Source organism: Acipenser ruthenus, chromosome 31 (assembly GCF_902713425.1).
Source record: "Acipenser ruthenus chromosome 31, fAciRut3.2 maternal haplotype, whole genome shotgun sequence".
Classification (NCBI taxonomy): Eukaryota; Metazoa; Chordata; class Actinopteri; order Acipenseriformes; family Acipenseridae; genus Acipenser; species Acipenser ruthenus.
Window position 1 is genome coordinate 138,956 of NC_081219.1, and position 13,160 is coordinate 152,115.

Sequence of the window (13,160 nt, forward strand, 5' to 3'; positions counted from 1 at the left end):
ACACATCGATGCATTTCAAATCAGGCCCATTGTTCTTTTGGGTGTCAGTGTATTTCTCTTGAAGATTACATTTCTAAATTACAACTACAGTTCTTGTCCACTAGCATTTATTTCTTCACTACACTGCAGTCTACACCACAAAGGTGTCCACGGTAAGTGGTTAAAGATATTACCCATGGGCGGATCTTTGACTCTCCCATTGGTTAAAACTACTGAAGACCTTCAACTTTATATGTCCTGCCTCTGCTCGCTTATGATTGGACTGCCGCGGAAAAAAGCATCAAAATGTATTATATTGGTTGATTTTATTTTATGTAAAAAAAAATAATTCTGCACAATTTTAAATTGTAATTTTTTTATTAATCTGCGATCAACTCTATAGATGATTAATCGGTCCGATTAATCTGTTGGTCGGGGCAACCCTAGTTCATAAGTATGAACGTGACTAATATGTTTTTCATATTGTACTCCTTTCTACGTCATCACATTCTTCAGTGTGCAGTCAGTGACACTTCATTTCAACAGCCGCCAGCGATATGTATCATCAATTACAACAAGCACTGTAAACGGACAGTAATAGGCTGCATTCAAAACAAAGATATGGACAATTAGAAAAAAATGAGTTTTTTGCTGTTAAAAAATACATCAAACTTTTGAAGTAAATTTCACTTTTACCCAAGGCCTCTTGAACCAAACAGCAACATTGGCAAATTATGACAGTATGTAATTATTATGAAAATTGCTATTTTCTGAGCAGTGTCTCGTATTGTGGCGCATGTGCAAAATGAAAAGTAAAGGCCATTGCACACACCGAGTCGAATCATGCATTCCATTGTAACGTGCTTCTAAAAAACCATCATGTGCGTTCCCTATTGCACCTTGCACAGTGAGTCAGTAATTCTCGGTCGACGGTGATGCGTCAATTTTGGAATCGAAACACGTTCGATTTGATCCGATTTGATGTGCGTTTAAAAAATACAATGAAAAAAGACTGGGAAGACACGTGGATTCTTGCAGTTCCCTGAACAAAATGGGAAATCTAACTGTGTGTCGCCAAACAAAAATTACTTTATGATAAATCCAACAAAGATTACAAAGACTTTGAGAAAAAATAAAACATATGGAAAGACTTTGCCGTGGACTTGGGCGTGAATGATATGTGTTATAGGAGGCTGTGTGGTTCAGTGGTTAAAAAAACGGGCTTGTAACCAGGAGGTCCCCAGTTCAAATCCCACCTCAGCTACTGACTCATTGTGTTACCCTGAGCAAGTCACTTAACCTCCTTGTGTTTCGTCTTTGGGGTGAGACGTAGTTGTAAGTGACTCTGCAGCTGATGCAGACACCCTAGTCTCTGTAAGTCGCCTTGGATAAAGGCGACTGCTAAATAAACAAATAATAGATAATAATAAAACATGAAAGTATGAACTGATAGCATACATAAACATATGGATTTTGTGCAGTATAGGTTAGGCAATGGCCTAACCTGGAGGCACATATCAGAGAAAGAAGTGTGACAGGGCAAGAGCGGTCAGGGCTAAACAGTCACAAAAGAGGGGCAGTACATGAAAGTGATGGAATTTCTGGCTCCACACACAGAGAGTAGTAGAAGGTCATTGTTGTAAAGTATTTTCGTGTTTTGTGTAAAGTGTTTTTGTGTTCATAGTTAAGTAAGAATTCACAACAGAATTGTATTTATTTGTTATTAAAATACTGAAGCTAGGTATATTTACTACAAAGCCTCCACTGCACACCAGCGCTCTGAAGTACGATATTAACGCATCCAGTGTGCAATGGATTGACGCGCGGCTTTTTCGGATGACGGAAGGGATCCAGCGGGTAAATCCCTTAAGAGCACAGCCAGCACAGATATTCTGCTCTGGGACAGCATTCGGAAGGGTAAAGCTGAAGAGACTTTGGAAGCCGTGTCAAATAAATGATATTAATATCTCTGGATATTTTATAAATGAATAAAGCTTACACCATATGGATGGGGATGCGTATTTCAATGATCTGTTTGCTTTCAGCCCACAATTGTTAGGCTGCTAATTGTTATCACTGTATCAAACAATTCTGATTTTAAATCAAAGGGCACACCCATTTACATTTGTTTTAAACTAAAAAAAAAAAGTAAGTATTTCATATGGCCCTGCGTGTTACACCATGCCCTGTAATAACTGCAGGTTACCAGTAATGCGAATGGCTCTCATTGCCGCGTGTCTTTATGAGGCTGTGTGCGTTATTATTTAAAGTGATATGTCATCATGATGCACTGCTATTGCAGTGGGGCAGCTACAGGATTGTTTTGATTGTGTGCTGTATAATAATAGAACAGGTTTAAATAAATCAGCAGGAATCACCTGTAGTTGAAAACTGTGTCTGAGTCTTTTCCACTGTATTCAAGAAAAAAGTGCCAAAAAAACAAACCCAATGCAATAGAGCCATGTGTACCCAGTGCCAATGATGCTGCCACTCCAAGAAACAGCAGCCTGCTTTCTTCCACATAAAAAAAAAAAAAAAACAGCAAGTAGATTTTTAAAAAGGACAAGTACATTTTTCTAGCATTTTATTTTATCCCTTGGACTAGTAGTTTAAAATAGTAGTAGTAATAATGATAAAAGTAATAGTAATAATAATAATAATAATTCACACCCCCGATAGAGCTGTGAACAGAAACTCTGATCTAAACAGACATTGATGAGATTATGAACTGAAATGCTGCAGTATTGATTTTGAATAATTGATGAGATTATGAACTGAAATGCTGCAGTATTGATTTTGAATAATTGATGAGATTATGAACTGAAATGCTGCAGTATTGATTTTGAATAATTGATGAGATTATGAACTGAAATGCTGCAGTATTGATTTTGAATAATTGATGAGATTATGAACTGAAATGCTGCAGTATTGATTTTGAATAATTGATGCAGTCATATTACTGTATCAGTAGGACAGTACACTTACTTTCAAGTTGAAGTATCAGTCTGGTTCAGTTTAGCCTTGCTGACAGGAATGTGCTGGTTTTGCTTTTCTTTTCCCATGTTAAAACATATTTAGCTTCCTATTCTGATCCCCATCACCTCTATTCAAGCCAAAGCTGCATGATATGCAGTATGATGTGGCGTGTCCTCCTGTTGGTTGGGCAGCACAGGAACTAGCGAAACTAGCAAGAGGTTAGAACACAAGCCTAGGACGCCAGTGGAATGCCATTGTAATCATCCCTGCAGAAACTGTGAATCTGTGTGTTGATTTTCACCATTTTAATATAACCTCTGTGCAATCTCAGTGTGTCGCACATTGCTGTCTTCATCAGTGCACCAATCACTGTATTATAGTCCTGTGCATTTTCCAGTATGCTGGTTCATGTGTGGAATATACAGACTATGAAAAGAAATAATCTGGATTACTACGCTCATAAATAACCGGTTTGACAAGTTGACCCTCGAACCCTTCCCTTCTCATGGCTGTCCCTAGTTAATTCCCTGAAGTAAAAGTCCTGTTTCCCAGGGCTTGTTTTCTGAATACATGTACAGGAGGAATATTCGACATGCACAAAATCATTTAACAGAATGGTGAAGCAACTCACCAGAATGGGAAACACTGGATTGCTGAGTGACTTGTGTCTGATTCAGGTTTTTTTCGAACAAATTCCAACTTTTTGTATCGAGTGAAACAGCGGTGCATTTCGCCATTTATTTACATGCCATTTTATAGTGATGAGGTTCACTCGTGTAAATCAGAATACAAAACGATCCAATGAACCAAACGCTGTGTCTCAAGACACTCTCACGAGTCACTTTTAAAAAGATTGAATAAACCATTTCAATTGAAGTTTGATAATGATGAGTTCTCAGGTTACACAACAGTACAGTATCAGTTGTGAACGAATCGCTAGCGGTGCCAAAGAGGTGTTATTTAAGTGAAGTTCCTGTTCCTTTAGACAGACCATTGACAATGGGGAAAAATCTGTTTCACCACAAGAGTGTTCTCCTTAGGTGAAGTGTTCTCTTAGGAGGTGTTCCTGTATGTGGAGTCTGCTGTAGCAGTATATTTGTGTTTTGTCGCGTAACATGTGTTTAACGTGTGAGAGTGTGTGTGTGTCACACCTAAGGGCATTATTATTGAATATATGGATCTATGTCACACTTACTAGAAGCACTTATTCAATTGGGATGAAACCTGATTGGTATAGATGAGCGATTAATAGAAAATACGGTTAATTTCCGATTATTAAACACAACACTGAAACCGTCTAAAAACGATTAATAAACTGCACAATTCCAATCGATTATTATTCTATAAAACTTCACGTTTTCTTTATGGTCACTCATCATAAAAGTTACTTCCTCATCCCAGCCACTTTGGATTCCACGATTCGTGTCAGGCAATCACTGAAGCTGCTCTCACTCTGGGATCTGTAGTCAAGGGAACCGCGAGACCCGCCTTGCTGTTTCCCATAATGCAAACAAAACCGCGTCACAAACAAAAACATACAGGGACCGTAGCGTAGCATTAGAACTCTTCATTATAAATACTTGTCAGGGAAAGAAATACAATCTATTTTTATTTTATTTACACATTTATCAATGACGTTTCGTTCCACAAGAGAAAAGCGGTGGGTATTTAATGATATAAATATAAGGTCAGTCCACGTCCGATCAGTCCCCCTCACAACAGAAGGTTCATGGATGTTCATAATATCTATTTATAAGTGAGCTCCCCAGAGTTCTTGTATTGTTTCACTGGGACTTTCACTTGTATGTATCTGTTATTGTTGACTCGGTTTCTCATTTTAGTTTAGTCACCGAGGCAGATTAAGAAATTACATTTTTTTAAAATAATAAACAAAAATGTTTCAAATTACGTTTCATTTAGTAATTATTAAATGAAACATAATACTAGAAAGAATGGCAACATTAATTGTAATTATTAATTATTTTTATAATACTTTGTTTCAGGTCGACATTCTTTCTTGTATTATGTTATATTTAATGAGCTAATAACATTCCAGCCATGTACTATTTTCTGTTATGCAGCATTATCAACCCAAGAGAGTTAGGGATTCAAAAGAGTTTAAGAGAAGATTTCAGACAGATGAGAGCAGGAGAGTGCGTTGTCAGATTGTGTGTGCTTTTCTTCTTTATTTAAAAATGGTTTCTGTGAAGGGGTGTTCATATATTGGTTATGCTGCTTTAGTAGTGGCTTCAGTATAATGCATACTATATGTTTTGTAGGTTGAAAGTGCTGTTCAAAAAAGTTATTGAAGTTTTATTGTAGTTTTTAATTTGAAATAAAAATAAAAACATTTAATCAGGAACCTTTTTGTGACTTTTTTCCCCAAAGAATGATGTTATTAGAATAATCAATAATCGGGATTATTTTCAAATATCGAATCGACTAGTAAAAGTGATAATCACTCATCACTACTGAACGGAACATTCTTTTAGTTCTTGAAAGTCTGTATATGAACCTTGCATTTGGACATTTCCAGCTGTGGCAGTGGGTGTATGTCCCTGATGTGTGTTTGCATTTTGTTTGCAGGTGACTGTTTTCATCTACACTGATCTGATGCTGCTCACCACAGAAGATGAGCTGGGCCGGTGCAACGTGCTGCAGAACCCTCTCTTCCTTCAGCACCTGAAGCTGCAGGAGGGTGAGTGCATGAGCTCTTCAGTGTTTAATACAGTGTGTCTCAGAGAGCACCAAGGGGTTAAGAACATAAGAAAGTTTACAAACGAGAGGAGGCCATTCAGCCCATCTTGCTCGTTTGGTTGTTAGTAGCTTATTGATCCCAGAATCTCATCAAGCAGCTTCTTGAAGGATCCCAGGGTGTCAGCTTCAACAACATTACAGGGGAGTTGGTTCCAGACCCTCACAATTCTCTGTGTAAAAAAGTGCCTCCTATTTTCTGTTCTGAATGCCCCTTTATCTAATCTCCATTTATGATCCCTGGTGCTTTTTTCTTTTTTCAAGTCAAAGAAGTCCCCCGGGTTGACATTGTCTATACCTTTTAGGATTTTGAATGTTTGAATCAGATCGCCGCGTAGTCTTCTTTGTACAAGACTGAGTAGATTCCATTCTTTTAGCCTGTCTGCATACGACATGCCTTTTAAACCCGGGATAATTCTGGTTGCTCTTCTTTGCACTCTTTCTAGAGCAGCAATATCCTTTTTGTAACGAGGTGACCAGAACTGAACACAATATTCTAGGTGAGGTCTTACTAATGCATTGTAGAGTTTTAACATTACTTCCCTTGATTTAAATTCAACACTTCTCACACTTCTGTTGGCCTTTTTTATAGCTTCCCCACATTGTCTAGATGAAGACATTTCTGAGTCAACATAAACTCCTAGGTCTTTTTCATAGTTCCCTTCTTCAATTTCAGTATCTCCCATATGATATTTATAATGCACATTTTTATTTCCTGCATGCAATACTTAACACTTTTCTCTATTAAATTTCATTTGCCATGTGTCTGCCCAGTTCTGAATGCTGTCTAGATCATTTTTATTTTATTTATTTATTTATTTCTTAGCAGACGCCCTTATCCAGGGCGACTTACAATTGTTACAAGATATCACATTATTTTTACATACAATTACCCATTTATACAGTTGGGTTTTTACTGGAGCAATCTAGGTAAAGTACATTGCTCAAGGGTACAGCAGCAGTGTCCCGACCTGGGATTGAACCCACAACCCTCCGGTCAAGAGTCCAGAGTCCAAACCACTACTCCACACTTTGAATGACCTTTGCTGCAGCAACAGTGTTTGCCGTTCCTCCTATTTTTGTGTCATCTGCAAATTTAACAAGTTTGCTTACTATACCAGTATCTAAATCATTAATGTAGATTAGGAATAGCAGAGGACCTAATACTGATCCCTGTGGTACACCACTGGTTACCTCGCTCCATTTTGAGGTTTCTCCTCTAATCAGTACTTTCTGTTTTCTACATGTTAACCACTCCCTAATCCATGTGCATGCGTTTCCTTGAATCCCAACTGCGTTCAGTTTGAGGATTAATCTTTTATACGGGACTTTGTCAAAAGCTTTCTGAAAATCTAAATAAACCATATCATATGCTTTGCAATTATCCATTGTCGATGTTGCATCCTCAAAAAAATCAAGCAGGTTAGTTTGACACGATCTCCCTTTCCTAAAACCATGCTGACTGTTTCCCAGGATATTGTTACCATATAGGTAATTTTCCATTTTGGATCTTATTATAGTTTCCATAAGTTTACATATAATAGAAGTCAGGCTTATTGGTCTGTAGTTACCTGGTTTGCTTTTGTCTCCCTTTTTGTGGATCTGTATTACGTTTGCAATTTTCCAGTCTGTCGGTACAACCCCTGTGTCAAGAGACTGTTGCATGATCTTGGTTAGCGGTTTGTAAATAACTGCTTTCATTTCTTTGAGTACTATTGGGAGGATCTCATCCGGCCCAGGGGATTTGTTTATTTTAAGAGCTCCTAGTCCCTTTAACACTTCTGCCTCTGTTATGCTAAAGTTATTTAAAACTGGATAGGAACAGGTGGACATGTGGGGCATGTTGTCCGTATCCTTCTTTGTAAAAACTTGTGAAAAGTAATCATTTAATATATTTGCTATTTTTTTTTCTTCGTTTATGATTTTGCCATTTGTGTCTCTTAGACATTTAACCTCCTCTTGAATGTTCTCTTGCTGTTATAATATTGGAAAAACATTTTGGAATTGGTTTTAGCCCCTTTAGCAATGTTCATTTCTATCTCTCTCTTGGCCTTTCTAACCTACTTTTTACCTTGCGTTTGCAGTTCCAAGTACTCTCTTTGTACTTTTGTTTTTGGTCCCTTTAAATGCTCTGTAAAGTGCCTTTTTTCGCTGAATATATATATATATATATATATATATATAAGATCAATTTATATATATATATATATATATATATATATATATATATATATATATATATAAATTGATCTATTAAGCCATTTTGTTTTAGATTTGTCTATTTTTGGGATGTAATTGTTTGCACCTCTAGTACTACAGTACTACAGCCATCCTATTTCTGTGGATGTTTTCTCTATTTTACTCCAATCTACTTCTGTTAGTCTCTGTTTCATACCTTCATAGTTTGCTTTTCTAAAATTGTAAACCTTAGCTTTAGTCATTACTTTGGGGGTTTTAAAAATCACTTCAAATGAGACCATGTTGTGGTCTAGGTTGCCAATGGTTCTCTGACCTCTGTTTTATTTATTCTGTCTTCGTTATTTGAAAAGACTAAATCAAGGCATGCCTCCCCTCTAGTCGGTGCCTTGACAAATTGCGTTAGGAAGCAGTCATTTGTCATTTCCACCATTTCAATTTCATCCGTCGTGCTCCCAACGGATTTTCCCATTTTATATGGGGGAAGTTGAAATCCCGCATTAGTATGGCTTCTCCTTTGCTACACGCATTTCTAATGTGATTTTATAACAGATTGTTCTTCCACAGCATGGCTCTGTGTTTCCACAGCATGGATCTGTTCTTCCACAGCATGGCTCTGTTCTTCCACAGCATGGCTCTGTGTTTCCACAGCATGGCTCTGTTCTTCCACAGCATGGCTCTGTGTTTCCACAGCATGGCTCTGTGTTTCCACAGCATGGCTCTGTTCTTCCACAGCATGGCTCTGTTCTTCCACAGCATGGCTCTGTGTTTCCACAGCATGGCTCTGTGTTTCCACAGCATGGCTCTGTTCTTCCACAGCATGGCTCTGTGTTTCCACAGCATGGCTCTGTGTTTCCACAGCATGGCTCTGTTCTTCCACAGCATGGCTCTGTGTTTCCACAGCATGGCTCTGTGTTTCCACAGCATGGCTCTGTGTTTCCACAGCATGGCTCTGTTCTTCCACAGCATGGCTCTGTGTTTCCACAGCATGGCTCTGTGTTTCCACAGCATGGCTCTGTTCTTCCACAGCATGGCTCTGTGTTTCCACAGCATGGTTCTGTGTTTCCACAGCATGGCTCTGTGTTTCCACAGCATGGCTCTGTTCTTCCACAGCATGGCTCTGTGTTTCCACAGCATGGCTCTGTGTTTCCACAGCATGGCTCTGTGTTTCCACAGCATGGCTCTGTGTTTCCACAGCATGGCTCTGTTCTTCCACAGCATGGCTCTGTTCTTCCACAGCATGGCTCTGTGTTTCCACAGCATGGCTCTGTTCTTCCACAGCATGGCTCTGTTTTTCCACAGCATGGCTCTGTTTTTTCTACTTGCATTCCTTTCTCCCAAAGGCCCGCCTGTGCCTTTAATCAGATGCTGTCTCTTTCCCTGACACAGTGTCTTGCGTTTCCTACCAGCAGCCTATTGTTCCTATCTTAGTGAAAGTGGATAGATAATGTAACCTTACTGCAGCTCCCAGGATACTTGCAGGCATGCAGAGGGATTGATGCTAAAGCTGAGTTTACAGAATACTTACGCACTTTGTACTCTCAGATGCTATTTTTATTTGAATGTAATTTCCCATTTTTTTATTTCATTGTGCAGATTCCTCCGAGGATCTGAAGTTTTACCTCATCCACGTCACAGAGGTAAGTTCATGAGCTCTTTGATATTGGCTTTAAGCTCTGGACACTGTGCTCTTTCATTGTCTAGGTTAAGTTTGTACATGATGTTGTGGCAGTCCTCTGTTCCTTGCTGCCAGAGGCTCGTATCTGAAACCACTTAGGACTTTATATTTGCAAGGCTGCCAGGTTATAAACGCTGCATGCTAAACGTGTTGGTGATAATGACCTTTTCCTGGAGACCTAGTAGGGCTGCCATATTGAGGTCATGTGTTTGAGTTTAGATGGAACAATATATTAAAACAATTTTCTTGTGCTTTTCAAATTATTTCCACAAATAAAATTGTTGAAAATGATAAACACAATTAGTTCTGATCCAAAAGAGAGTGAATCTACTTTAATGCAGTCAATTTGATTATTTCATGTGGGATTGTGACCCTGGGGATACTGTGTTGCCTAGAAGTCTTTCTGGTTCTGTCATGTGGCCTTTTTTCACTCCCCGTCCCTAGATGGCACAGTAATATGTGGGTCCTTACATCTAGAAGCTTTAAACTGTTTCCAGAATGTGTGGAGTTTTCACTGGTGTTCGCAACATGAAATGGAAACCTTTAGGCTCTGAACTGTAAACTCTTCACTCTAGCAATTCAATCCACCAAAAGGGTCCTTGTTCAGTATGTGTAAGCAAGGATCTTAGAGGCTGAAAGAGTGGAAAACCCTTGATGGCATTGGAAAGTAAAAGCAGCCTGCTAGGGAAAAGAGCGTTGCATAAGAGGAGTTCTGCAATGGCAAACACAGACCTGAACTTGTCAGTATTCCCTCGCACACAGACTCACTGGAACAAGCTGCCAAGGAAATGTGTGAATTGCATTTTTATTGGGGATCTTTGAACAGAAATGTGTGGCCCTGATATCTGCCAGTGGGTTCCATTTAAGCAGATGTGTTAAAAGCTCATACTCATACATTTCTTTATCTAAAAAGCTTGCTACCTGACATATAAACTTCAAACTGGTAATGAATTTGTTTGCCAGTCATCTTAATGCAAGGCATTTTAGCTATAGCTAAATGTGTACAGAGCTGCAAGAGATCCGGTTCAGTGTTCAGTGTACTCTTTTATTACTTGAACTGGTTGTCAACATGTATGACATGCCTTCACCTATAACCTAAGATATTCGGTTCCAATAGAAAACTAGACCCCTGTTTTGATGGAAAGACTCTGTCAGTGTGAAAAAATGTGTCTAATTTTATTGTTGAGTTTCTTTTTTAATTCTGCATTGTATGGGACAGTATTTCCGGGGTTTCTAATATTGAGAGTTACTCTTCTCCTCAAATTTCCCCAGTCATTAGGCAACCTCCCATACCCAGAAAACCTTGTCATTGAAAATTAGGAAAGGCTGCGTTTATCCTATTCATCCTCCATCCACGCCAATAGGAATTTATTAGCATGCACGGCATTCTAGACACAAGTATGGGCAATCTAGGAAGCTTTTTGTGCATGAAAAGCTGCATACAAATGCATAATTGAGAGTTTAAGCTCTCTCGGTTTATCCCGTGCACCCCTTAATTTCATCTACACTTTATAGTATAGGAACATTCTTCAGCTTTTTACAGTAGAAGGAATGTGGACTGAGAAACCAAGGCTGCATTGTTCCAGCATTAGGGCTCAATGTCTTTTGGTAATTTAGAAGCTAGACCAGTAAGGTGAGTGGCATGTTCACGTTTTCTAATGACAATGACAACTTCTACATTATGCGGAACAATTTGCTCTGCACATGCCTGCCTTTTAGACACTGCAGAGTCTGTAGTTTGTGACTTCATAGTCAGTCACTATGTGTAGCCTCTATCCAATTGCTTAAAAAAGGTGCTTTGTGACATTCCCAAAATTCACTTACTGCTGCTCTGTAGAGAAAAGCGCTCTGTGCTATCAGTGGTATATATTGAAAAGCAGTCTGTGCTATCAGTGGTATATATTGAAAAGCGCTCTGTGCTATCAGTGGTATGTATATATTGAAAAGCAGTCTGTGCTATCAGTGGTATGTATATATTGAAAAGCGCTCTGCGCTATCAGTGGTATATATTGAAAAGCGCTCTGTGCTATCAGTGGTATATATTGAAAAGCAGTCTGTGCTATCAGTGGTATATATTGAAAAGCGCTCTGTGCTATCAGTGGTATATATTGAAAAGCAGTCTGTGCTATCAGTGGTATGTATATATTGAAAAGCACTCTGTGCTATCAGCGGTATATATTGAAAAGCAGTCTGTGCTATCAGTGGTATATATTGAAAAGCGCTCTGTGCTATCAGTGGTATATATTGAAATGCAGTCTGTGCTATCAGTGGTATATATTGAAAAGCGCTCTGTGCTATCAGTGGTATATATTGAAAAGCGCTCTGTGCTATCAGTGGTATATATTGAAAAGCGCTCTGTGCTATCAGTGGTATATATTGAAAAGCGCTCTGTGCTATCAGTGGTATATATTGAAAAGCGCTCTGCGCTGTCAGTGGTATATATTGAAAAGCGCTCTGTGCTATCAGTGGTATATATTGAAAAGCGCTCTGTGCTATCAGTGGTATATATATATTGAAAAGCACTCTGTGCTATCAGTGGTATATATTGAAAAGCAGTCTGTGCTATCAGTGGTATATATTGAAAAGCGCTCTGTGCTATCAGTGGTATATATTGAAAAGCAGTCTGTGCTATCAGTGGTATATATTGAAAAGCGCTCTGCGCTGTCAGCGGTATATATTGAAAAGCAGTCTGTGCTATCAGTGGTATATATTGAAAAGCGCTCTGCGCTGTCAGCGGTATATATTGAAAAGCAGTCTGTGCTATCAGTGGTATATATTGAAAAGCAGTCTGTGCTATCAGTGGTATATATTGATTTCCATTACACGAGAGTAGATGTTAAAACTTCATGCTGATTTGAACTCGGCTCTCGCCAAGATAAGCACCAACTAAGACGTAGCTTTACAGTAAACTAATGTGATCCATATGCGTCTCCATCCATTTACGTTTCCTTCCATATGATGATGTAGATATCCTTCTGTCTGGTGTTAATGGCTGAAGTGTAATGCTGGCTCCAGGGATTAGCTTATTTTGCCTCCCTGGCGCATCAGCACACACAACGGCTGCGATGCTGGCTCCGGGGATCAACCAAAGTGCGGCCTCCCCAGCGCATCAGCATGACAACCGTCTGGATTGAGCTAAGTAGGGTACATCTCTGGGGTTTTCAAGTGGGCACCTTCCATCCTCAGTGTTTCGTCGACTAGCCCACGACACCTCAAGAGGGCTCGACGGTGATTCTGGCGTCCCAGCATCACCCCCCTCCGTCCCCCACTCAACTCAGCCCAGCTTACTTACCTGTCCCCAGCCAGAATCTTTCCGTCTCAACCACAGCCAGTTGCTGCTCCTCTCTGCTGCTTCAGATAAGTTCTTCACTGTGCGACGCAACTCTTGGCCACTGAATCCGACGTCTCTGAGAAACCGGGTTGTAGAGTGTGCCACAAATCCTCGACAACCCACTTCCACTGGGTAAACCCGAACTCTCCATCCTCGCTGTTCCGCTTCAGTGGCTAGTTGAGCATACCGCAGTTTCTTCCTCTCATACGCCTCATCTACAGCGTCCTCCCATGGCACTGTTAACTC

The 13,160-nt window shown here is 39.5% G+C and overlaps 1 protein-coding gene across 1 annotated transcript in view; it reads left to right on the forward strand.

The window, feature by feature from the left end:
- Positions 1 to 13,160, forward strand: part of LOC117396705 (regulator of G-protein signaling 3-like) — a 107,811-nt gene that overhangs the window by 36,018 nt on the left and 58,633 nt on the right. The window contains exons 17-18 of the mRNA XM_059005621.1: positions 5,542 to 5,653; positions 9,502 to 9,545. Of these exons, the coding sequence (XP_058861604.1) occupies positions 5,542 to 5,653; positions 9,502 to 9,545 (156 nt within the window). The remainder of the gene's footprint in view (positions 1 to 5,541; positions 5,654 to 9,501; positions 9,546 to 13,160) is intronic.